This window comes from Pseudonaja textilis, chromosome Z, assembly GCF_049901715.1.
Source record: "Pseudonaja textilis isolate UNSWEBS1 chromosome Z, rPseTex1.2, whole genome shotgun sequence".
Lineage (NCBI taxonomy): Eukaryota > Metazoa > Chordata > Lepidosauria > Squamata > Elapidae > Pseudonaja > Pseudonaja textilis.
This window is the reverse complement of record NC_142008.1, coordinates 29928796-29956024: the sequence shown is the minus strand read 5'-3', so window position 1 is coordinate 29956024 and position 27229 is coordinate 29928796. Positions and strand designations below refer to the sequence as shown.

General features: G+C 36.9%; 1 protein-coding gene across 2 annotated transcripts; it reads left to right on the top strand.

Annotated features, from left to right (window-relative positions):
- The first annotated feature begins 4619 nt into the window (after window positions 1-4619).
- On the top strand, window positions 4620-25816 carry ASNS (asparagine synthetase (glutamine-hydrolyzing)). 2 transcript variants are annotated; one of them, XM_026706305.2, is made up of 12 exons: window positions 4620-4793; window positions 8931-9200; window positions 10433-10670; window positions 12152-12337; window positions 13179-13280; window positions 14463-14590; window positions 15228-15354; window positions 16702-16808; window positions 20208-20308; window positions 22506-22587; window positions 22980-23135; window positions 24589-25816. In XM_026706305.2, the coding sequence occupies exons 2-12, from the start codon at window positions 8952-8954 to the stop codon at window positions 24796-24798; spliced, it is 1686 nt and encodes a 561-aa protein (XP_026562090.1). In that variant the 5' UTR covers window positions 4620-4793; window positions 8931-8951; the 3' UTR covers window positions 24799-25816. The 2 variants fall into 2 exon arrangements, with proteins under 2 accessions (XP_026562090.1, XP_026562089.1); XM_026706304.2 differs by having other exon boundaries at window positions 8928-9200.
- Window positions 25817-27229: the final 1413 nt, after the last annotated feature.

Here is a 27229-nt window from a genome sequence, read left to right as displayed (position 1 = left end):
GCATCATGTGATGTATCGGGACATTTTCCCCCTTTGCTAAACTGGGCATGTGGGGGGAGTTTGACAACTCTAGTCTCTTCTTTAAAACCTCCAGTGATTGAATTTTAATTAGTGGCTAATGCAAATATTTAAATAAAAAAGGTACAATATATTCCTCCTTTCTGAATCTTTCTTCCAGGATCCAAAATGCTTCCTGAATCCATATCTTTCAAAGGTCCTGGAGCATCAGAGAACTCTCAGAAGATTAGAAATGTCCCCATTTTCAAAAATGGGGTGGGGGTGGGGAATCCAGGAAACTGCAGACCAATCAGCTGGACATTAATATCTGGAAAAGTTCCTGGAAAAGATAATCAAACAACAGATTTGCAGGCACCTAGGAACAAAACCCAAAATTGGCTCATCCAAAACAGATCATTAAAAAAAAGTATTTCATTATTGACAAAGTGACTAACTGGTGGACTAGTGATATGCTGTGGAGATAGTATGCCTAGATTTCAGTAAGGCATTTGACAAGTAGACCACAACCTACTTCTTAGTAACTTAGAAAAATGTAAAATAGATAGCATCACCATCAGATGGATTTGCAACTGATTGACAAATTGCACTCAACATGTAACCCTTAATGGAACTACATCTACATGGAAGGAAGTAAACAGCGAAATGTCACAAGATTCTGTTTTAGGTCTCTTTAATATCACTCTTTAATATCTTCTTAAACAATCTAGATGATGGAATAGAAGAAAAACTCATTAAATTTGCAGACGACAGCAAACTAGCAGAAATTAGCCAACACCCCAGAAGATAGGCTGAAGATCCAGATGGATCATTATAGACTTGAACACTGGGCCCTATCTAATAAAATGATATTCAATTTAGAAAAAAGTAATGTTTTACACTTAGGCAAGAAAAACCAAATGTACAGGTACAAACTAGGTGAAATTTGGCTCAACAAGGGTAACTGTAACAGGGATATTGGAGTCCTAGTGGGTAGTCACTTAAATATGAGCCAGCAATGTGCTTCAGCTGCCAAAAAAGCCAATGCAATCCCAAGCTACATAAACAGAGGGATAGAATCGAGATCATGAGAAGTGATACTACTGCTTTATAATGCTTTGGTAAGGTCACACTTGGCATACTGCATCCAATTTTGATTCCTACAATATAAAAAAGATGTTGAGACTCTGGAAAGAGTGCAGACAAAAGTGACAAAAATAATTGGGGGAGATGGGAGCTGAAGACAAAAATATACAGTATAAAGAACAGTTGCAGGAATTGAGTACTAGGCAAAAGAACTAGGATGACATGATAGCAGTGTTCCAATATTTGAGGCGTTGCCACAAAGGAGAGGATCAATCTATTTTCCAAAGCAGCAGAAGGCAAGACAGAAGCAATGGATAGAAACAGAGAAAAGCAAGCTAGAACTAAGGAGAAATTTCCTGACAGTAATAACAATCAATCAGTGAAACTTTTGTTTTCAGAAGTTGTGGGTGCTCCAACACTGGAGGCTTTTAAGAAGGGACTGGACAACCATTTGTCTAAAATGGCTTTGGATCTCTTGCTTAAGTAGGGGATTGGACTAGAGGACCTCCAAAGTCACTTTCAACTTTATTATTCTCTATTAGATTCTTTTTCTGAAATATGTTATTTTAATTGGCATGTAGGTATTCCCTTAAATACAACATTGTTATTTGCCCAGAGATTTTAGGAAAGGATTTTAGTCCTTCACCTTAGTTCTGCAGCTGAGCTAGAATTTCAAACAAATATTAGAACAGACTCACAGGCTTCTTAGCTAATTCCTTTGGTTTTCTTAGCAAGGCTTTTCAGATTATTATTTTTTTTGCCATGGCCTTGGCAAGGTCTACGTGACAAGCCCAAGGACATGCAGCTGGCTTTGTGACTAAGGCAGAAGACATGATCTCTAAGCTTCTTGCCTGATGCCTTAACTACTACATCATACGGGCTCTCAGGTCCTCCATTTTGGAAAAGCACATTTTTGACCCTAGTTATTTAGTGGAGTAAAACCTGGTGTTGCCAGTAATTTTATGAACAAATTTCATCAAGGTATAGATCAGGGATGTCAAACTTCATTGAGGGCTGCATCAGAGTTGTGTTTAACCTCCTAGGGCTGAGGTGGGCATGGCCAGGGCGTACATGGCCTGCTTGATGTCACTCGTTCAGGGGTGCCTGTGACAGCCTGAATGTTCTGTCAGAGAAAACAGGCTCCCTATATCCGTTTTCAGCTGGGTTGGCCTCCTGCAACCCTCTGCCAGTGAAAACAGTTCCTGAGCTCCATTTTTGCTGGCCAATGCACCACAGGCCTGTCTTTTATTGTTTCCAGGGCAGCCCCACAAGCCAGATCTATGCACCCCATGGGCTGGATCCAGCCCAAGGGCCTTGGCATAGATAATGGATGAGCAAATGAAATATAGTCCTTTATCAAAACAGCTATGAGAAAATAAATACAAAATTTATTGAATAATCTGACAGATATTACTTATGTTGAAATGACACAAATATAGTAAAGAAATGATGGGCGAAGGAAAAAAAGAGATGAATTTAACTTCCATTTCCTAATGCACAGTTTCTTTTTATCAGACCATTGTTTCCAAGACTAAACACAAGCTCATGGATAAGCAAAGTTAAATTCTTGCAACTTTTTTGTAGTCACTTCAAACAACAGCTTTGAAAACTTTTAACACAATAAAACTTTGTTCTCATTTAGCTTAAGTGGAAAAAGCTGATAGTAAGCATCAAAGCCACAGCTCTCCCTTGTGACTAACAAAGAAGACAGTTCTTTTGTTCTTAAATATTTCAAGTCAAGTATCCAATTATTTTTGTGTGATAATTATTAATGGTTATTAGGAATGTATAAAGGGATGGATTAGTCATTTCTGTAGGAATCATTAATCACAATGCTATGACAAGAGGATTTATTATTATGAATAATTTGTAATTATTAGTATTATTATTTAAGAGTTAATAATCAATTTGATTCACAGTCTGGGACTGGTAAAAACTTCAAGTTTTAACCAGGGATCTAAGACCTGTTAAGGTAACATCAGAGAATATAGGGAATTCTGATTAAGATGTTTTTTTGCGAAGTCAGAATATTCAGGTCTAACAAGTTCAAAATTTCCATATATCTTTGTGTATTGCTCCATGGGCTCCTATTCCTATTGATGCAAACACTGATTTCTTCCTCCATAATCACTCAACTTCAATTTGTAAACCACAATATTTCATTATGTTTTTAGTTGTTTTTCTTCAATTTATGCATCACCTGGTATTACAATATCAATGAACCAGATTTTTTTTTTAATTTTCAAGGCCAAACATCTGGTAAAGCTTATGATTTTGGCAACTGTAGATGTTAATTGCAGATAATCAGTCTGTGAAATTTTGCTGCACCGCTGGATGATGATGATGATTTGATGCCTTCAAGTCAGTGTTGACCATTTTCAGAAATGGATTGTCTTTGCCTACTTCCTAGAGCTGTGAGAGTGTGACTGATCAAGTGTGCCACTTGATTAGTTTCATGCATAAGGAACAACTAGATTTCTTGGTTTCTAGCCTGGTGCCTTAACTATGACCATATACCAAGCTGATTCCCTGGCAAGTGAAATATTGAGATTTATATTCTAATAATTTTGGGGAGGGGAAGTTACATTAGATTCTACTGGATGTATTACTTTCTCCCCTCCTGTAGCATTCAAAACCTACATGAAAGCCCTGAAAGAGATAATTGGGTGCCAATGGTGAGGTATCACCAGTATAAACCTTTCTGCCCCAGAAACGTAAGCAATGTTGTTTATGTCCTATCCTGGTGCCATGGAATGTGGAAGCCTGGGAGGAAGGGGCCACAGGGAGGAAGGGGTCAAGCTACTTTCTAAAGCTCCTATAGGCCAGACAAGGAATAATGGATGGAAACTGAACAAGGAGAGATTTAACCTGGAAACATGGAGAAACTTTCTGACAGTGAGAACAATCAACCAATGGAACAGCTTGCCCTCAGAAGTTGTGGGAGCACCATCACTTGAGACTTTCAAGAAGAGATTGGACTGCCATTTGTCAGAAATGGTGTAGGGTCTCCCGCTTGGGCTGGGGGTTGGACTAGATGTCCTACAAAGTCCCTTCCAACTCTGATTATCTGTGTCCCAACACCACCATTCCAAACAGCATGACCCTTTGTTTGCATACATGGATAAAAAGAACAAGTGATTCTTTCGGCCCGGGCCAAATGACCTCTTGCCCTTACCCCTCCCGCGCACTCAGATATACTGGGGTTACTGAACAGTAATTTGCACACACATCTCCAGTACAGATGCTTTTTTACCCCCTCAGTGACATTATCTTTAACGGCACCAGGTCATGTCAAAAAAAAAAAGGCACAACACCGCTGCTGAGTTGCAACCGGTTTCATAGGAAAATTAATCGCGCTTCGAAACAACACAGCTTTCCTCTCATCCGCGGGAGGATGGCTTCCGGAAAGCAAAGCGGGAATGTGTCCCAGCTGGAGCCGGCGGCGCTGGAAAGCGTCCAACCAATGAGATGCGGCCAACCGAAAGAGGAGGTCTCAGGCACGGGCGATGGGCGGACCGCTGGCTGATGAAATCCGGCTCAGTCTTACAGAAGTAGCCGAGTGGGTTTGTGGTTGGTTTCCGCGTTGTGCTTTCCTTTCTCTTGAGCTCGGCCAAACGGCATGCGGTTCACCTGTCGAGCCTGCTAGTGACTGATCTCTTCTCGCCTGTGAAAGCATCTTTTCCGGGTGCAAAATCGGAGTTGAAGTTGAAAGGGTAAGCCAGCGAGGGGATCTTTTTTCAAGGCTGGGCTGTACGGACCCGGGAATTATTAGTTTTCCACCCCTTCTATTTATGCCCGTAATTCCCGCTTTGCCATTCAGGGCTGCAAAACACGTGCAATTCAGGTTCCAACTGTTTTCCCGCTGCCTGGAAAAAAGCCCTCTGCAACGGACTGCTTTTCTGCGGGCCGTCGAGGGGCTCTAGTTTTTATTCACGAACGAAACGGAAGTGACCGTAATTAATCGTTTAAAAGTACGGAGTGCAAACAAAAGAAAACTGCAAAACTGCAAGTTTTGAACATCTGGTTCAATAGATTTTTAAAAAACGCTACTTTCTAATTATGCCCACTATCGGTTCTCACTTGTGCAAGATGAAAAAGCAGGAGAATGTAAACTGTTATGTTAGGAGCGTGGTTAGCACAACAGGCTAGCTTAAAATTAGCTGCTGGCTAATTTGTGGGTGCTGTCTGAATTCACCCAGTGTAATTGCAAATCCATGCAATTAGTTAGCCAGCTGTGTTTGGATGTGCTTTCAAAAGTTCTACAACTCCAGGGCTATGTTATCTTTTTTAACATTAAAATCTTTTCCAGATACTGTATTTCATACCTTTGGTGTTTTGCCCTTAGCCAATTTTTTCTTCAAAGCAGAATACAGGTAATCCTCAATTTATGACCACAACTGAGCCCAAAATTTCTGTTGCTAAGTAGGACATCTTTAAGTGAATTTTGCCCCATTTTGTGACCTTTCTTGCCACAGTTGTTAAGTCGTTATTGCAATTGTTAAGTTAGTAACATGGTTAAGTGAATTTCATTTACTCGTTGACTTTGTTTGTCAGAAGGTTGTCTCACATGATTCTGAGATACTGCAACTGTTATAAATATGAATTAGTTGTCAAGCGTCTGGATTTTGATCACCTGACCATGGGACTTGTTGCAACAGTCAAAAGTGTGAAAAATGGTCATGCATCCTTTTTCAGTTGAAAGTTCACTAAATGAATGTTGTAAGTTGAGGACTACCTGTGCTTTATAACAGGGGTCGCCAACCTTTTGGACTTCAGAGACCACCAAACTCATAATTTTAAATCCCAGGGATGACTAACCAGTTTTGTGAGCGTGGCCTAATTTGTGGGTGTGGCTTGGTGGTCATGTGACTGGCTGGGCATGACTTGTATGTAAATATTATAAATATTTACATAAATATTGAATTTTTTATAAAAAGAGCAAAAAAAACCTTTAAAAAACTTTTACCCAAGTTAAAAGGCAAAGCAAACAGACAGATTGAGTTGCTCACAGAATCACAGATTCATTCAAAGATCTATCTGTCTGCCATTGGCTAGCTCAGTCTGACACATAAAATTTGCTAGCAAGCAAACTCACAAAATTAACTCACAGCACACCATGTATATAAATACTGAATTTTTTATTTAAAAAAGAGCAACTTTTACCCAAAATCAGGCAAAGCAGGTAGGCAGATTGAGTTGCTCACAGAGTCATTCAGTGATCTATCTATCTGCCATCGGCTACCTGAGTCTATTATATAAAATTCGCTTGCCGTGAGTGCACGGCACTGAATAATAGAACCTCCAGTACTAAGGGAGGTTCGCCTCTGCTTAAAAGCAGAGCCGAAGATCTAAAAACTAGCTAGAAAGCAAGAAATCCAACCATTTCCTGCTTCCTAGCTAAACTAAATCTCCCGGCACAGCAGAACAGATGATGGTTGGAAAAAGGAAAAATAGCAATTTAGCAGGCAAGTTTGCCAGGTAAGGAGTGAGTGGGCAGGGAGTGTTCCCATGTGGGTGGCGCAGCCTTGTGTTTCTGCACATCCTGGATTAATTGCTTTGGGGAGTGCTCTGAGGGTGACATTTCTCTGTGGTCCACCAAAATTTTCTCAAGGACCACCAGTGGGCCACAGCCTACCAGTTGGCAAACGCTGCTTTATAAAAGAGAAGTCTGATTTGAGCCACAGTGGCGCAGTGGTTAGAGTTCAGTACTGCAGGCTACTTCTGCTGGCTGCCGGCTACCTGCAATTTGGCAGTTCGATTCTCACTGGCTCAAGGTTGACTCAGTCTTCCTTCCTTCTGAGGTGGGTAAAATGAGAACCCAGATTGTTGGGGGCAATACTCTGATATTGTAAGCCACTTAGAGAGGGCTGTAATGCACTGTGAAGTGGTATATAAGTTTAAGTGCTATTGCTATTTGCTCTCTGACCTCACATATTCATCCAGGCAATTTTCTTACCAACTGTATGAAGTTGCTTGGCAGTGCTTTGTTTCCAGATGCTTTCCTCATTTAACATACATACAGCTCTGGCACTTCCTGGTGGTTTTCCATCTAAATTAATTTAGTTTGACCATAGTTGGCTTCCTGCCCTAATGACAGGTCAGTTGGATGTTGCCATATGCCTATTCATCAGTTCATTCATTAATTCATTTAATTTAATTCAGCCAGAAGGACTGTTTGATTAAAGCCAATAATAAGATTAGAACACTGATTTCCTTCAGTTTCCATGGGCCTTAGCATTATATAGAAAATATGCATCAATTTTTTACAATAAAACATACAGGAAGATTGACTAATGTTGATTGATGTGAAGATTTTCATAAGACATTCATAAATTAATGTGAAAGTAGACAAGACACGTGAAGATTGATAAATTTTAGGGCAGGGGGATGTGGCTAAGTTTTTGAATGGGAAAACCAAGTCCATGTTCAAAGAAGTGATTGAGAAGTTTTGAGCCAGTTACTTTCTTTTAGCCCAAGCTATCTCACAGTCATAGATGTGTTGTTGTGAGGAGAAAGTTTGTATGTTTCCTTGAACATCATATGTAGGATTTATTTATTATTACTGACCCTTAGTTGTGGTCTACTCTAAGTAGGTAGCTGTTACTTCATTGCCATCAGATTCTACTCTTTTATTCATAATTAGGAAGGTAAGGCAGTGATGGCAAACCTTTCCATTCTCCCGTGCCAAAAGTGTGGGTGCGCACATGGGGGGCCCATGCCCCCTGTACATACACGCATGACCTCCCTTGCCATGTTCCTCTGCGCATGTGCACCACACATTTCTGCACATGCGTGTGCATCTCCTGCACATGCGTGTGCATCTCCTGCACATGCCCCACCCCCCGCACATGCATGGCAGCTACCCAACAATCAGTTGGCAGGTAGGCAGTGCACACACCTACACAGTGGACCTGCTCTGGAGCAATGGCTCGCGTGCCAGCGGAGATGGCTCTGCGTGCCATTTCCGGCTTGCATGCCATAGGTTCACCATCACAGAGGTAAGGAGTTCTCTTATTTTTTTTCTTGTTTTCTAAAATAATCATCATGACATAATAGATTAAAATTGAAATATTGAAGAATTAGTGGTTGAGGATGTTTTGTTAAGTAGCTTGACTCAATGTCAAGCAAGATCACACTTGTTTGACAGCATTGCCAAACACTCATGTAGGAAAGTTTCAATTGCAATAGGAAAGTTGCTTAATTGTAATTAAGCTGGAATAATGGAAAAAAAGATTAAAATATGCTTATTCCATATTCTGCAGAACTTTTTGGAATTAGGTATGCACAGAAATGAAACAACACAAATTTCTTCTGAAGACCAAACTAATAATAAAAACATCAAAATTGGTATTAATTAATATGTAATTAATACACACTAGTTGAAATACCACAAAATATTTCAGGAATCTCCAATCTTGGCAACTTTAAGACTTGTGGACTTCCATAATTCTTCCATCAGCCATGCTGTCTGAGGAATTCTGGGAGTTGAAGCCCACAATTCTTAAAGTTCTCAAGTTCGTAGATCCCTGAAATAAAGCTTAACTATTTAAAATAAAATATTGAAATTTTGTATGTGATGTGTTTTTTAATGACAAGTTAGGTGCCACATTTATTTTCTTATTTTTTTAAATAAATTTTATTAAGTTTCAATTTAAAAAAAAACAGTGTATACATTATTATTAACATCAAGACATCTTTTGCATTTCCTCACATTTTTCCGTATACATATTTAGTTATTCCTTTACCATTGCTAGGTGCCACATTTATTTTCATGGAATGGTGTAAAGATACGGATTTCAGAACATTTTTTTTAAAAAATGATCTTCCTTGTTCAATTTTTTTCACAGTAGCCTTTGTTCATCATCATCACTATGTGTGGCATATGGGCCCTTTTTGGAAGTGATGGATGCCTCTCTGCCCAGTGTCTCTCTGCTATGAAAATAGGCCACAGGGGTCCAGATGCTTTCCGGTTTGAAAATGTCAATGGCTTTACCAACTGCTGCTTTGGCTTCCATCGTCTAGCAATTGTTGATCAGCTATATGGAATGCAGCCTTTAAGGGTGAAAAAATTTCCCTATTTGTGGCTTTGTTACAATGGAGAGATCTACAACTTCAAACGGGTACAAATACGATTAGAACTACATTCTAATGGTTTTGTTAGCATTCCCTACTATCTGGTGTCTGAACAGATTGTTATGCATGTTTAACATGTCTGTATGTTAAAATGTTTTTATAAGCTGGGTTGGAAAAACTGAAAAACAGCATATAAATTCCTTCTATTGAAAATGGACTAGTTGTAACACCACACCGTTCTCTTAAATCTAGAAACTTGAGAAAATTGCAAAAATATTGGGTCAATGGATTGGGTAATTCATGGCAAAAAAAATGTAAACAAAGCAAATGTCTGATAAAAGACTAAAACTTGCCATAGAAAATGTGCAATCTAATATTAAGCATTCAAAAGGATCTCATACTCTTATTAGGGTCCTCTAAAATATATTGATTTATTAGCAAGGACAAACATATTTTTCTATTTTGTCAAGTTACAAATAAATTTGTCATTGTTTATCATTCTCTTCCCTCAAGATTACACTTAAATAACTTAATATTTATTATATTTCTCTCCCCTATATAAGTTCCTAGAATGGCATTTAATTAAAAGAACAAAGACTATAATAAATTTGAGCATAGAAACGGAAGCCTCCATTAGAGAATGAGGATGTCAAATCCTGACAAATAAGATTGAGGATGTCAAATCCTGAAACAAATAAAATCTAATATTCAGTGCTTGAAATGTCTGGAATAACTTTTTAAAGAATACCTTTCCCCCAAAGATCAAAGCATACAAGTAAAATTCTCCTAATTGGGCATTCCAGTATAAAATACTTTTGCTCATAATCATAAGCTCAATTAGCCTCTTATGGTCCCCAGCAGGGTCACTTGTCGTGTGCGAGGGGGAGAAATATCAGGGCTTCAGTCATATAGTTATTCCTGCGATATGCTCTTCTCCCACTGCTCTTTTTGTACAACTATATGAATCGACATATTTAGAGCCTCCTATTGCAGGTTAAGGGAAATAGTAGATTGTCTAAAAGCTGCAACATTTCTGACGGTCTTCAGTATCCTATCAATAGAGGGGAACTCTTCAAGCTAATAGATAAACTATGAAAAAAGGAATATGTAGGAAAAGGAGATATGATTTCACTAAAGGGAAGCTTGTATTTTTGTGTTCCACCCCCCAGCCCGCTCTTGTGAACATATAGTTTTGTTTAGGCTGTTAAAAGCATGCTTTTTGTGTTTATTCTTCTGTATTCTAATATCTACCTCTTTAAATATGTTTCTTTTCTCATAGCTACAGAAACAGTTTGGATTTGAATACCAGACCTTAGTAGATGGAGAGGTCATTCTTCATCTTTATGACAAAGGAGGAATAGAAGAAACTGCCTCTTTGCTCGATGGTGTATTTGCATTCGTTTTGCTTGACAGTGCAAATAGAAAGGTGTTTCTGGGAAGAGATACATATGGAGTTAGACCATTGTTTAGGGCCCTAACTGATGATGGCTTCTTGGGTGTTTGCTCTGAAGCAAAAGGTAACTCAAATTCTGTACTTTAATAACCATCCTTTAATAACAGTCTTGAATCAGAACTCCTCAAATAAAGCTGCCGTATAAGACACTCCGAAGTATAAGATGCACCTAGCTTTTGGGAAGGAAAAGAAGTGGGGGAAAATCTGCCTCTGCCTCCTAGCATCCATCCGGTATTCATCCCGCCCATTCACCACAGCCCATTTGCTGTCGTGGCCTATTTGCTGCCGCCCATTCACCACAGCTTGTTTGCCGCCATGGACCGTACAGCTGATCGGTGCCTCACCAACCCCCCTCCCCCCACCGCAATATTCTCTGTGTAAGACACACAAACATTTCCACCCACATTTTAGAGGGGGAGTGTGTCTTATACTCAGAAAAATATTATAAATGGTTACCCTGCTTAATATTGAAAGTGTCATACCTCATCCCACAAAATCTCTTTTTTAGAATCAACCAGAAACTTCCTAATAGTAAGACATGACACCTTTCTGCAGAAAGTTAAACCCATGAAAGGAATACAAGACATAGGTTTTGCAGTAAAATGTTGTATAAATTATTGTGTGATCTTGTTTATTATGAGTTTTGTTTTAGTTTGGGGGTATTTGAAAGAAATGTTAGAAATTAGAAGTCCTTGCTGAACTATAATTTCCATACAGCTTACAAACTTTCAAAAAATTAATCGAAAGAAATGTCATAAACTTGTGTGAAAATAAGCATAGCAAGAATGCATGCATACATTTAATTAAAACAGACATTACTTTTTAAGGCTTCTATGTAAGCCTACAGTAGAGATGCCCCAACTTTAAGTAAATGATTATTAAAGTTAATTCGGAACCAATTTGGTTTAGTGGTTAAGGCACTTGGCCAGAAACTAAGAGATTGTGAGTTCTAGTCTTGTCTTAGATAAGAAAGCCAGCTGGGTGATTTTGGGACAGTCATTCTCTCTCAGTCTATAATGTCAGGCCTAGGCAACAAACTAGTTGATTAATTCCTAGATCAATAATCATGATAAAAAACAGACTCTGCATTAATTAAGGTTAATACAGTTCTTAAAACAGTGACATCTTTTTTCTTTGATGTTTTTGCTCCCCTTTCTTAGATGCATATGCAAGAGCACCAAGATCTTATGAAGATTGGTAATTTCTGTGAATTTTCTTTCCAATCTTCCATGGTTACAATTTTCACTAGATAAATGTAAAAGGAGAGCTGGAAAATATACATAACTCTCCTCTGGCTTATAACAGTCAGACTTTTTGAATTTCCCCTAGTCAGAGGATATGGAAAGGATCACAGTCTGTTACATTCCTCGACACATGCATAGTGCAGCTATTGTGACTTGAACCAGGCTTATAACAAATAAATGTTCTTTTATTGTTCACAGTTCACTGTTAAATTGGTATTCTGAAATCTACATGTTTGAAAGTTATTTTGACAGGCTGAGTGTAAAATAACTGCTCAATCTATGTGCTATCTTATATTTGTAGGTCTGATCGACTTGAAACACAATATGTCCAGTCCTCTCAAAGTGGAGCCTTTTCTTCCTGGACATTATGAAGTCTTGGACTTAAAGCTAAGCGGGAAAGTTGCATCAATGGAAGTGGTCAAATTTCACAGCCCTAAAGATGAACCTTTGCATGCTGCCTACAGTACAGTACAAAAATTGCCGTCAGGTAACAGCATTGTTCAGTTTTGAGGCAGGTTCACGTGTCAGGCAGGTTGTATTCCATTCCAGTGAATATGTGTCTGAGGGGTCTTTGCTGCTTTCCCCAGCTTGGTTGTTTTGTTGCAGACATTTCATTACCCTAACTAGGTAATCCTATCTACTTTGGGTAATGAAACATCTGTAGAGAAACAATCAAGCTCAGAGAGCACCCCCATTTCAACCCTTAGCTACAATTATTCTCCTTTATTGGAATATGTGTCTTCCTGTCAGAGTATTTCATGCTCTTGGAGCAGGGGAAACTTTTGTCATGTTTGGAAGACATCAATCAGAAGGGATGGATTAAGTCTACTCAGGAGAGGGTATTTCACTCACTTTCTGCTCCAGCCTTTTCCACCCCTGTATTTCTGGGGAGGAGCCAGATATTTCTTCTGATCTAATATTGATTGGTGAGCTCTATAATTTCGGCCAAGAACCAACTTCATTGGTTATTTCTAACTTTATTGCAAGAAGTGATAATAAGAGCGGCAGTGGCGCAGTGGTTAGAATGCAGTACTGCAGGCTACTTCTGCTGATCACTGGCTGCCAGCAGTTTGGCAGTTCGAATCTCACCAGGATCAAGGTTGACTCAGCCTTCCATCCATCCGAAGTTGGTAAAATGAGGACCCAGATTGTTGTGGGCAATATGCTGACTCTAAACCGCTTGGAGAGGGCTGTAAAGCACCGTGAAGCAGTATATAAGTCTAAATGGTATTGCTATCTTGAAGTTATGTAAGCGGTTAATAGAAAATGGATTAGTACTTTGTCCTCCCTTTTGATCTATTTTAATGGAACTTCTATTTTCCTGTCAGGTTTTGATGTTGAAACTGTGAAAAGCAACATTCGACTTTTGTTTGAAAATGCTGTTAGAAAACGTTTGATGTCCCATAGAAGAATTGGTTGTCTCTTATCAGGTAAAATAACAACAACAGATCCTTTAACATAACATATAGAGAGGCAGCTTTGTGTAGTGGTTAAAAGTATTCAGATTAGAAAATGAGAGACTTAAGAATTCTTAGACATGAAGCCAGTTGAATGACTTTGGGCCAGATATATATTCCCAGCTATAGGAAGAAATCAGTGGCATATAACTTCTAAAAAGGTTGCCAAGGAAAATACATGGACCTGTCAATATTAAGTCAATGCTGACTTGATGGCACAAATTAATGTATCTTATGTAACTGCCCTGTATTTGCAGTATAGGTAGTCCTCAACTTATGACCACAACTGAGCCCAAAATGTATCTTGCTAAGTGAGAAATTTGTGAGTTTTGTTAAATAAATCACTGCAGTTGTTAAATTAATAAAATGGTTTCCTTATTGACTTTGCTTGTCAGAAGGTTTCAAAAGGTCATCACATAATGTCAAGACATCCCAACCATCGTAACTGAGTCAGTTGTCAAGCAGCCAGTCACATGACCATGGAAATCTGTAATGGTAAAAATTGTGAAAAATGGTCATAAATCACTGTTTTCAATGCCGTTATAACTTTGAACGGTCAATAAGTGTACTCAGTTGTGAAAAATGGTCGAAGACTACCTCGATTTTCATTCTGTTAGCAACAGTATATTTAGGAAATGTTTAATAGCTACTGCTTTTACATATTTTACAGAGTCAACTGTATAATAATAGATATACATTTTCCATAGCAATAAAGAGCCTATTTTCTATTTGATATCAATTGATAAATCTCTAGTCGGTGCTTTTTTTAGATAAAGGATGCAAAAGATAAAGGATTCCTTATAAATTTATTTGGTCTGTTTGAAGCCATGAAGGCTTAATTCAGGGCAAAAGAGCTTTTGATATGCTATAACTAATGGGATTAGATAGAAAACTCTATCTAATTTTATAGTTATTGTCTTCCAGTTCTTAAACTGAAAAAAATTATTCCAGTCATAAAATAAAGGATGATATAGCAATAGTCATTACAATCCAGATAATTTTCCAAATATTTTCAGAACTCTCTAAAACTTATTGGAAAGTCTATTCCTTTGAAAAAGGATTCCAGTGGAAAGGAAGAATATCTAAGTTGTTTAAACTTCTAAATGATAAGGGAAAAAAGATAACCAATATCAACAACAATTCATATTTTACCAGGTGGCTTGGATTCTAGCTTGGTGGCAGCCATACTTATCAAACTTATGAAAGAACAAAAATTTTCCTATCCCTTGCAAACATTTTCTATTGGGATGGAAGATAGCCCTGATGTACTGGCTGCGAGAAAGGTACAGTGGTATTACTGGTTTAGCAGGGTTTTTTTTAATGAAAACACTTTTTCTTACACCATCTGGAGAATAATAGGAGGCACAGAAATATTTTCTAGAAATTTAGCTTTCATGTTTGCATTTAAGCAAGGTTCTAGGCTGGTAAGTTAGAATGGATAGATTTGAACAAAATTTCACAGATCAAAGCAGTAAAATTGATTATTGGTAGATTCCAAGCAAGCAAAGAGAATACTTTGTCCTGAACTATATAATGAATTTATAGCATTTTCTGGCACAAGACAAATTGATTGCCTTGTATATTATTATTGTTAGACTAATTCTCTGTAATCTCTCTTGGGAGCAATATTCCATTGAACACATGTTGTTGGCTAGCAACTAAAATAGAACATTAGCACATTCATGCCTTACTGTGACTTTCACAAAATGTTGATTGGCTAGCAGTGGAAATTAGATGCTGAATAAGATAACTCTTCACCTTAGTCTTCTGTGTAATCCCCATTAGAGCAGTAGCGTAATAGATTGAGAAAAATAAAACATGAATTTGTAAAATATATTTTGCAGAATTCAACTTCTATTGACTGCATACTGGATGAAAATTCACTTTAACAAGTTTAATGTAAATGGTTGCTTTTAATAGGTAGCAGCTCACATTGGAAGTGAGCATCATGAGGTTATGTTTAGTTCTCAAGAAGGGATTGAGTCACTAGAAGAAGTAATACTTTCCTTGGAAACATATGACATCACAACAGTACGAGCATCAGTGGGTAAGGCTTACAAATTATGGAAGTTGGTCTGTCGTCCCATTCAGTCCTGCTTTTAATACAGGCATAAATTAAGTAGAATTTTAATCCTTCAGTAGCTTCCATGTAGTAGCTTCCATATATTTTTTCTGCCTAGCATTGTATTTACTGATAATAGAGAAAAAAAGATTAAAAGAGGATGGAAAAATATTTTTTCTGAATAACCAAGTAATGGTTTTAATGGAAACGTAGTACTATTTATGAAAATTATTAGGTTATCCTGCCTTTATGGTCATAAAATTTTCCATATCAGATCAGATAGATGCTCTTGTGAAAATTTACGATTTACTTGGTAGGCTCTATTTTGGCACATAGAAAGTCTCAAGTTACATGCCAGGCATTTCCAGTTATGATGAAAAGAATTCCTGTTTGAAATTCTAAACAGCTTCTTACATTCTGATAAAACAACGTTGAGTATTATAGTCTAGTGTTAAAGGCAGCCTCTTAAGGCCCTTCACATTATTGTTATCTACATGTTGAAATTATAGATTCCCTTTCCTTGTTTATATTCTTACCTAAGTTAATACATCTCTGTATGCTTCCATTGAGTGGAATCCAAATTTAAGTCTGGGGGGAAAGTGCCAGTCTTCCAGCTGTCTAATAATGCTGAATGTGTGGATGTTGCTAGATGAGATAGGCTTAAGAGCTGTAGTGGTTAGAATGCAGTATGCAGGGTAACTCTGCCCATTCATCCTGACTGACTCAAAATTGAGTCAACCTTCCATCCTTCAAGGTCAGTAAAATGGGGACCCAGATTACTGGGGGCAATATGCTGTCAACCACTTATAGAGGATATCAAGCACTATGAAGTGGTATATAAGTCTAAGTGCTATTGCTAAATGTTAAATGTAGGTTCTCTGAAAACTGGAGAGAGGTGACACTATTCTATTAGAATTTCTTGTACATTATTTTCTTCATCAGGGTACTTTGATTGTATCATTGGTGGAGGTAGAGGGAGGAAGAATACCATGAAAAGGACTTGATGAGAAAGTTTATCTTTACCAGCCCAATTACATGTGCCTAAGTTTGCATGCATTACATCTATACACTACCAGAACTCTCATTGTGTTTATCTGTTTGTCTGTTTGTATCCCGAAGCTAGCTCAAATGCTTCAAATGCTTTGCATTATACTGCAAAGATTGTTGAATCAAGGTATCTAAACTTCTGTTAAGAATCGATTTCTATATAACCTTTGTTGAATGGCTATGAAAGGAAATATGTCATGCAAGTTACTGTGAAAAATACAACTGCATATAGGTCTTGTGTGAGATTAATAAACATTTTTGAGGGAAAATTGTTTCTCATTCTAGCCATGCATCTGGTCTCCAAATACATCCGAAAGAAAACAGATAGTGTGGTCATTTTCTCAGGAGAAGGATCAGATGAGTTGACTCAAGGATATATCTATTTTCATAAGGTAATGTAATCTTTCTTGCCAATCATCATAATAAGAGAATGCTTTTTAAAGTAATTTTACAGGTGCTAATATTTATAAACATAGCTGAATTTCATTTGCAAGCAGGAAGAAGTGAGCAACAAACTACTTTTTCCCACCCAAAGTTGAGAACTGAAAAGTACATGAAAGCCACCATTATGCAGAAGTGGTTATCCATTGATTTGACACGGGGTGAAATTCAACCCCCTTGGCCTGGCTCGAAAGAGATAGTAGGGATGATTTGAATCGTTAAAAAATCGTCCTTGGTTGCTATTACTATTATACCAAGCCACACCCACAGAGCTGGTAGGGAAAATTTTTGAATTTCACCCCTGGTTTGGACCCTTCCCAATGCAGCAGCAGTGGATTACAAGTCATGTGCTACCAGTTGTAGGGGAGGGAGGGATCCCAGGTTATTGGAAAGCTCACATTTTCCTTCATGTCCCTCTGTTACTAGACATAACTATATAATTTGGGATAAAGAAGAGGGAGTTATAATATTAAAAAAACACTTATAATATTTCCATTATTTTTTCATATTCCTCTTCACTTAAATTTTTATAACACATTAGTAATAATTAAAGTGTTCCCCTTCTTTCCTAATTTCATTCTCTCATTCTTATTTCATTTATTTATTAACAAACATTCCATTACATTGCAGTGAGTATTTTATCTATCATTTTAATCACACTTGTTTCATATTTTCAAAGTACATTTCTATTTCTAATATAACAATACTATCTTATGCACCCTTGTAGAATCCCCTTTTCTTTTTTTTTTCATATAAATTTTATTGAATTTACAATTAAAAAAATAACATAACAACATTACATAAGAAACAGAGAGAAAAAAAAGAAAGAAAGAAGAAAGAGAGGAAAAAAAAAAAAACAGCTCGGTCTTGCGACCGAAAAAGAAGAAGAAGAAGTATAAAAGAGAGAAAAACAAAAAACAAAGAGACGGAAGAAAAAAGAAAATACGTTAAAACCAGACAAATATTCTTTTTGACAGTCTACAAGGGTTGCCCTCTCTCACCCCTCTTATTTATATTTGCTTTAGAATCATTGTTAACGCGGATAAGACAAAATCCTGAAATTCAAGGGGTTAGGGTCAAGGCAGAGGAATATAAATTACAGGCGTTTGCAGACGATATGGTTTTCTTCCTAGAGGATCCCATGGAGAAAGGACATAATCTAATAAAAGAACTAGAACAATATGGTTCAGTAGCAGGACTAAAGATCAACAGAAATAAGACGAAATTACTGACTAAAAATCTAACAGAGAACCAGAGGAAAGAATTAGAAAAAACCATGGGGATGTAGAATCCCCTTTTCAATTAAGTTTTCACCCATTATCTCTGTGTCTTCTAAATAGGCTTATACCTTTAATCCTTGTACATTTTCCTTGTTTCTCTATATCCTGTTTCTGTCCTTTATAATTTATTTTCCTTTCCCTCTTCCCCCTCTTCTTCTCCCTCCCCTTTTTGACCCCTTGTCTCTCTAAGTCTGATTCTCTCTTCTGTAATCCTCTCTTCTTTTTCTTCCCAATGTTGTAATTACTTTTCAAACTATTCTTTTTGGGGGGTTGTTTTTTCAGATCTTAAATTTTTCGCTCTCTTTCCCACGTTTCCTTTCTTTTCCCCACATAGAATTACTTGATCATTGAAGATGGCTTCTTCTTTGTCCCGCCCTTCTTGTTCTACTGGCATTTCTTGCTGTTTCTCATAGTTCAGGATCTCCATTTTTAAAAATTGAAATGTGAAGCCAAAAAACCCTCTTTCTTCTTGTGCATCTTCTTTCTGTTTTTTAAGTTCCATTTTCAATTCTTCCAAGAGTGATACCATTTTAAAAACCTTTAAACAACCACCCGATTAATTTTAGTCCTTTAGATCCAATAACCAAAAACCCAAAAATCACCAAATAATCCATGTAATCCAAAGCTGTTTCTTCTTCTTTATTCCCACTTTCTCTTCCTGGGGTTCTATTTTGTTACAAAGTTTCCGTTAGAATGTATCTTTTAGGAATCTTGTTAAAGTTTCACTGTTAATTCCTTTCACTTCCAGATGGTCTCCTCTCTTTTTCCAGATCCCACCCTTTTGTTTTTTCCTTTTCTCTCCTCTCCTTTTAAAATTTTTTGAGAATCCAGAAATCTTTATTACTCCTTTGACATTTTATTTTCAACTTAAATGTCTGTTAATGTCAAAGTGGATTTTAGCTGGTTTCTTGCTTAAATCTCTTAGTTGTCAATATGGGGAAGGAAAGAAAAACAAACCACCAAATCCTTTCTCTTCCCTCTCTCGTTTGCTACTTCAAAGTCTTCTTTGGGAACAATGATTCTTTATAATTCAAATTCCAGGCTATCTTATATTGTTGCTTTTTCAGTTCGACCCGGTCAGCCAAAAAACTTCCTCTTCTTATCTTCCTCCTGCACATTCCTTTTCGGTCAAGTTCTTCTTTGAGGTGGCCATTTCTGATAACTGCTGCAACCGTCTTTGGGAAAGGGAGTAATGGCCAGCTGGGGAGGAGAGATGTGGTTCTCCTCAACCCTGCTGGCACTCTCCCCCCTCTTCACCACCTCTACAGGGTGGCTTAGCCCTGAAACCAGCCGGCTTGGAGCGCTCCAGTGGCGAGCACAGATCGAAACCACGCACGATCGTGGATTTCAGTCTGTCACTGAAGAGGCTCAAACTGGACGTCCAAGAAGAGGGAGTATTGATGGTTCTCTGCATCAAATCAGGCATGATCATCTGAGAGAAACTAATAGTTGCTGTTGAGGTACAAGGCAGGAATAAGCATATCAATGAAATACATATTTACCCTATATACCTTATGTTATTGATTTTAAAATTATTGTCATCTTTATTTTAATGAATATAAATTAATATACGTTGAAATGTCAGGGTGCTGAATTTCCATGATCCTCCATGAAACATTCTTGAGACAGTTTTTACAAATGTAATAGTGCCCCTAGTTTCTGTACACTTCAAATGGTAGGAGAAAAAGAGGCATTTTAAATAAGATATGTGTCTATATTGGATGTATTTCTATGTTAATTCACTTCTGCTTGTATAGAGTGAGATACTCTGTACAATTACTGTTTTAGAATATTTACCATCCGCCTTTCTGGATTTCTGAAGGTATAAGGAAGGTTAACACACAAAAGTGCTTATTGTGTAAGAGCAGAAGTACTTTCTGCTAATGCAAAAGTCCATAATTTTTCTGGGTCCAAGCATTACTTCTGTATTGAAAGTTTGTGGAATGGCAACCCAATTGCTCCTGAACCAAAAGAAACATTTTCAGTGCTTTTTTTATGAACTGCACACAGTTATGCATAGCAGCAGCCAAACTGCCTTTGCATGAAAATAATTTCCATACTCTCTTGTAGGCACCAACAGCTGAAGAAGCTGCTGAAGAAAGTGAGAGACTTCTCAGAGAGCTCTACCTGTTTGATGTTCTCCGTGCTGACAGAACAACTGCTGCCCATGGGTAATGCTCAGATGTAGATCCTTTAATTCCTTTCAAGTCTCTCTCTATAGATCTCATATTTTGCTTCTATATTTGCACCAAAATCCTTTTAGAAACTTTTTATAATGAAGGAGGTTTTTGATGAAGAACATATTTTTCCTGTAGAGTTTTGTCTCCATTTTTCAAGCTTATTATTGGGAATGTCTTTCATATTTTGTGTGAGGTACAGTTTTGCTATATAGTTTTATTCCATCAAATTTTTATCCTTCTTTCTACTTCACATTTAAATTTTTAAATAAGAGGATAGACATGATTGAGAGAATCTATGGCATGAATTCTTTGGGCTTCAAGCATTTGCAACCATATTCAAGGTTTAGAGTCTCCAGGTTACTGTTTTGCTAATGCTCTTTTTGTGGCAAGGTTATTCCCTTACTTGGCTGTTTGCTTTGTTCTATCCAAGGGAAGATCTAAGGTTGATTCTAACATCCTCTTTTGTATCAATAGCAGTTGTATCCTCAGTTAGGAAGCAGTGTGATTGTTCTCCAGTTTTGTTGTAGAACAGTTTTGTATCCAACAGTCCATGTATCCATTCCAAATTTATGACTAACGAACTTATGATAGCATCACATATCCTTCTAACAGTATAGTAGCTATGTCAGGCTTGGTCTCCAGCTTTGACTGTTCATGTCATGAGAGACTTAATTCATTTATTTAGAATAAATACTTTAATTTGGGCTTCTCCCAAAGTGAGATTTTGAGTACCAAATCTGATGAGTTTCAAAGCAGTTGAGTATATATATTCCATCTTCATACACAGTGATACCCACTCAGCTGCTCTGAAACTCATCGAATTTGGTACTCAACACATTTTGATGTGACATTTTGTTCTGGTACTCATTGTTTGGTAGTCAATGCACAAGGTAGAGCTTGTTGGTGTCGGCTGCCTTATGACTTACCACATTATTCAAAAAAAATTATTTGGTATGCATCACTTTTGGTAGTCATCAATCTTCTGGAATAAATTAATGATGAACAAGGAGGTACCATTGTATTTGCTTTGGTAAGGGTTCCGAGGCTATTGCATAGTCCAAAGAGAAATAAGTGAGAAAGGCAACACTATATAAGTGCATATCCAGTTGGGGCGTGCTGTCCTTACCTGTAAATCCCACTGAGAATACAGCACAATGCCATGTTTATATATTTGAAAGAACAGATGACCACTAGAATAAATTCAGTTACAAGTAATTTCTAATGATGTGACAAGGAAAAAAAAAAGTTAGCACTAGTTAAAATAATAATCAAAAAGAGTTACATATGTTCAGTTCAAATTATTTCTTTAATTCAGAATAAATAAATAATTCTCAAGGTTGAACTATTTGGAAGTATTATTCAAAAAACAAGTTACTATTTTAGTGTGGAGACCTGAAAAGCCTTCCCGATTGGAAATTAGATGTATTTCTGCCTGTGTAGCCATGCTAGTTGAAGATGTGGGGAGGCATGTATATTGAGAGGGTACTGATTTGGGAAAAAAACTAATGGACAATTTATATAATCAAGGTTATATACTTGAACAATGGCCTTTTCTCACATTTATTTTATTTATTATTTACATTGTTATGCCACCAGATTCCCAGTAACTCTGGGCAGCTTACAAATAAAAACCACCAAAGCAGTAAAAGAATAAAAACAAAATTGGCAAATACTGGATAACAAGAAGTACACTGCACTACTCAGAAAAGGGCTTCAGTCATTTTTGCCAAAGATCTGGAGCAGGTCTTCAATGCCCTCTGCAAGACCAGGAGGATGGAGGCCATCTAGGTCTCCAGGGAACTTCATTCTAGAAGACAAGCCCTTGCTCTCTAAAATGAAGTTTCCCCTGGAGACCCAGTAGGCCTCCACCCTACTGGTCTTTCAGAGGGCATTGCCACAGAGAAGGAACACTTCTGGTGCCCCAGTAGTTGGCATTGTTAAATCAAAGGAACCTGGAATGTGTCATTTATCTTACTAAGCTATAATGCTTACGTGTTATTCTTGGCGAAGCATGGCTTGTTTCCTAATTAAAGCTTAATGCTGCAAGGCAAAGTAGACAGTGGGTGGTTTTAAATAAATCATGATTTAATCATGGGTTACTTTCTGTTAGTGTATAAGTTGCACAGAATACCCTTTTCAAATCAATATGCTTATTTTGTACACCAATAATATTTGTTTCTGTTTTCAGCCTTGAATTAAGAGTTCCATTTTTGGATCACCAGTTTACTGCTTATTACCTTTCTTTGCCAGCAGAACTCAGAATTCCAAAGGTAAGCTAGCCTTTGCTACTAGACAAGAGAGGAAAGTACAGTATTATCTAATGAAGCCACAGTCTACATTTAAGATCCACTGATTATTCTCTGAAGCTTTGTATATGCTTGTGATTTTCAGCCTTAAGTTTTGATCATTAGTTGTCTTGCTATAGATGCAATTTCTTTAAACTGATCTCAATTGAACTGACAGATTTAGCATTCAAACCTAAATTCTTTAACAAGAAACCATGCCAAAGACCTTGAAGTTGATGGGGTAGGTTACTCTTTAAAATGTGCTGAATACGGGATTGTCATGCTGATTTTTTTCTGAAATATTTTTTTAGAATTTCTGACATTTATGCCTAAGGAATGTATTTATATGTGTTCTTGATTATGTTATATCTGCACAGAATGGAATTGAAAAGCACCTCTTAAGGGAAGCCTTTAAGGATTCTAACTTATTGCCTAAAGAAATACTTTGGAGGCCTAAGGAAGCTTTCAGTGATGGCTTAGCTTCTATCAAAAAATCTTGGTTCTCTATGCTACAAGACTATACTGACCTTCAGGTAATAGGTTGAATTTTTAAAGCCAGTCTGACTAAAATGCTATTTAATTCCTATAATAGAGCTAGTGTGAGTATATTGAAAGTAGATCATGAAAAACTTAGGGCAAAAATGGGCCATCTGTGAAACACATGAAGCCCATTAGCTTTGCATATGCAACCTTCCAGAGTGAATGAGGATGACTTTTAATTTCTTTGTTTTGGGGGAAGGAGTTGGGTAGCTTGATGGCTGAAATTGGTTATCACGCTTCTATTTAAATACTCTGATTTTTCTTGCTTTTGGGTTGAAGGTTATAATATACAGTGGTTCAGAATCTGGATCTCCAAACTTGAGCTGCATCAACATTACCTGCATTTTCACTTAGAATTGTGCTTTTCAGAATACAGAATTGAAACATAAAAAAGAATTTAAATTAAATCTTGATTTTTTAAAAAAATGTTAGCTTTGACAGCAAAAATTGAGTTGTTTCTGTAAATTCTCAAAACGTGTGTGTACACATAACCAAGCTTCCAAATTTATTATTTAAAAAAAATAGATGTAAGTCTTGCATTAAGGAAGCTCAGATTCAAATATCTATTTGACTATGATTTTCATTGAGTGACTGCAGGCTAGTCATTGTCTTTCATTTGTCTCCCAAACATTATAATTCTAAAGATAAAATGGGACTCTTCTCCAAATATGTCAATTTGAGCTTCCTGAGGACAGGTGTAATTTAATTATTTTAATAGATCTTTTGTTAGCCATTCAAATTAGGCAGGGTTAAGAAATAGGTGTGGCAAGTCCAGGTTTTCTTCTTTATAAGGTAGTATAACAGATTATTTACCAAACTAAAACAAGGCAGGTTTGTTTGGTTTTTTAATTCACACTTTTCTGGGACTGAATACTCCTTTCTGAAAGTTCTTCCTTAAATTGAGTCATTTCTTCCTCATTCCCAAGGCCAGATCCACATTTTTTTCTACACGTTTTCATTTTTGTTTCCATTTTTACTGAGATGTATTTTGTGTTGTATTTTAGGAATGTGTATTTTGGTGTATTTATTTTAAAGTAATTCTGATTTTTCTGCTAGAGATCTTGTAATATAGATGGCCTAATATTATTATTATAATAGTAATGATAATAATATCTGAGAAAAATTGGTCCACCATCACTTCTTCAACCTTCTCATTCTCTTCTCAAATGAATTTCTCCATGGATCTTAGGCAAAGGTATCTACAGGGAAAATAAAAAACTGCAGAATGGTAATGTATCATGACACACATCAACACCACTGTGGATACCTTTGTCCTTATGAGTTATACACGTTGTTTCTAAGTTGTTTAGTCCAATAATTCTGCAGTGTGATTTTAAAAAGAAAAATAAAATGGAACAGAGAAACATAAGTTTTTGTTCATAACTTTTAAAATAAGGAATAATTCCTGATGAAGTTCTCATGTTGCTCTTTTGAATTGACCCATAGGTGGATGATCTTTTGTTGGAGAAAGCTGAAGAGAAATTTCCATTCAATCCTCCCCAAACAAAGGAAGGATATTTCTATCGTCAGATCTTTGAGAAGCACTACCCAGGGCATTCTACTTGGCTCCCGCACTATTGGATGCCAAGGTGGATCAAGGCTACTGATCCATCTGCTCGCACATTGAAGCATTACAAATCAGCTATAAATGAATAGCTTTAATATTTATATATTGGAGGAATAATTTCTCCAAAGAGCTTGTTAAAATAGATGAATCTTGTTGACCTAAAGGAACTTAAAAAGCAATGTATGGGTTTTTTTTCTTAAAAAGAATTAGTTTATTAGTTTATTTAGATAAAATAGAATGTTGTTGATGATTCCAGCCATGCCGATAAAAAAAATGCCTCTTAGCCTTAAACGGCACTATGCAACAACTGATATACTCTAAAATCAAGCTTAAATGATAAAATTGAAAGCTTGGAATGTAAGTCTTTATTCAGGTAGTTTAGTTCACACTGATGTCAAATGATATATAAGCAACTTGAGCATACAGAGAATTAATAGTGGTTTAAGTGCACTTTTTCTGCAATTAATGTATGTTTGTAGTCTTATAAATAAAATAAAAGCTAATCTGAGTTCAAGTGGTAAATACTAGTTATTTTACTGTGGGAAAGGATAATTAACTTTAGTTTTTGTAAGTTTAAGATTCCCAGCAATTTGCAGCTGTGTATATCTGGGAAGTCTGGGCTCTTGTTGGACATATCTGGCCCACGGTCCATGAGTTTGACACCCTTGCCTTAGAGTGATTGTCATCATTCTATGATCAGACCTTGACAATATACAATTCATAGCTTTCTAACCACATTACAAATCACAATGCAGTCCATCACTGTTTAAAACTCTGCAAAAGAGTTTTCATATATTTTTTCCTACAGAATCCCAATATAACAGTATGCATTCAGCAGAATCCCCTTTACACAACTAATGCAATTCTACAGTTGCAATTGAGCATTAAATCTTTTTTTTCAGTAAAGCCTGCAGAATTAATTTTTCTAAATGAGAGCGCTGTTGGAAGCAAATTAATTTAGAAAATATATATTCTAATTCTAACTCTGCAGGAGATTATTTAATACGTTAAAATAGACTTCATATATAACATCATGTGTAATAAAAATGTTCATGTTCTAAAAAGTTAAACAATACTTGAATAAATGCCTGGATTTGTTGATATAAAGTTTTTTTTCCTGTTTAAAATCTATTCTGAAACCACAAGATGGCGCCATAGAACTTCCGATGTATTTTAAGGGTGGAATACCTTCAGCAGCTTTTAAGATGTGTAGACTTCAACTCCCAGAATTTCTCAGCAACATGCAGGAAGGGTATCTTAAAGTTGCTGAGGTGAAGACATTGTTCTACTGGATTAATTAATTGATTTGCAAAAACTATAAGTTACTTGATAGTGCAATATTTCCATAATGTAGTGCATAAAATACACTAAAAGCAAATTCTGAAACAATGAACATTAAAAAGGGCAGAGTTTTGACTACCAATGAAGGAATAATTTTAATATTCTTTACTAAACCCTGCCTATATCTTTGTACATTACCAAGAATCATACTCAATAGAGACGACTACTGTTTTAACGATGGTAAGAGTAGAGTTTAACAAGAGTAGATTTTGATCCTACAGACTTAATTCTTAGTATGGGAAGAAATCAGTTTTCTTACATATATAACTTCCTAAAGAAATACCTATCTGTTTTTGAAGAAAATAAATTTAGAGACAAAACATGTTCAAAGGAAGTGAACTAGATCTTTTTAAATTTAAAAATTTGCATGACACATAAATAATAAACATAATTATAAACAGACATATTTTCTTTAAGCTCTGATTAACTTGTTAGAAAAAGTTATTACAGTAGCAAACAAGCTTGCCAAAATTGAATGTGTAAGCAGATGCTTTTCAGTCTGACCGTCTCTCTCCCCCTCTTCCTCTCTCTCCCTCTCCCTCGCTTTCTGTCCCTCCATCTCTCTCCTCCCGTTTTCCCTCTCTCCCTCTCTACCCGTTTCTCCCTTTCTTTCCCCCTATCTCCCCTTTTATCCCTCTCTCCATTCCTCTCCCCACACTATCCCTTCCTCCCATTTCTCCCCCCTCCCTTTCTCTCTCCCTCTCCCTCTATGTGCCAGCGTTTGTTTTTTCCATCATTGGGAGATTATTTTTTTTCTCATTTTTTAGAATGGAAAACTTACACACATCACATGCATGCACAAATACCTGGTGCTGTTCGGATTGCCTAAAAATAAACCTGTGCATTCTTCTGCATATAACAGCGTTTGCTGCAATGCCATACAGATAGTCCTCGATACACAACCATTTGTTTAATGGTCACTGAAAGTTACAACAGCACTGAAAAGTGGAGCTACAACTATTTTTCACCCTTATGATAGTTGCAGCATCCCCATGGTCACATAATCAAAATTTGAACGTTTGGCAACTGGCATGTATTTATGACAGTTGCAGTGTCAGGGCTCACACGATTATCTTTTGCGACCTTCTGTCAATGGAGAAGTCAGATTCACTAACAACATTGTTATTAACAACTGCACTGGTTCACCTAACAGTAGTGAGAAAAATGGGGCAAAACTCA

Coding starts and splice junctions, on each gene's coding strand:
- ASNS (XM_026706305.2), top strand. CDS start 8,952: ATGTGTGGCATATGGGCCCTTTTTGGAAGTGATGGATGCCTCTCTGCC. Junction 15,355..16,701: donor AACAGTACGAGCATCAGTGG/GTAAGGCTTACA, acceptor TTCTCATTCTAG/CCATGCATCTGGTCTCCAAA. Junction 22,588..22,979: donor CAGAACTCAGAATTCCAAAG/GTAAGCTAGCCT, acceptor ATATCTGCACAG/AATGGAATTGAAAAGCACCT.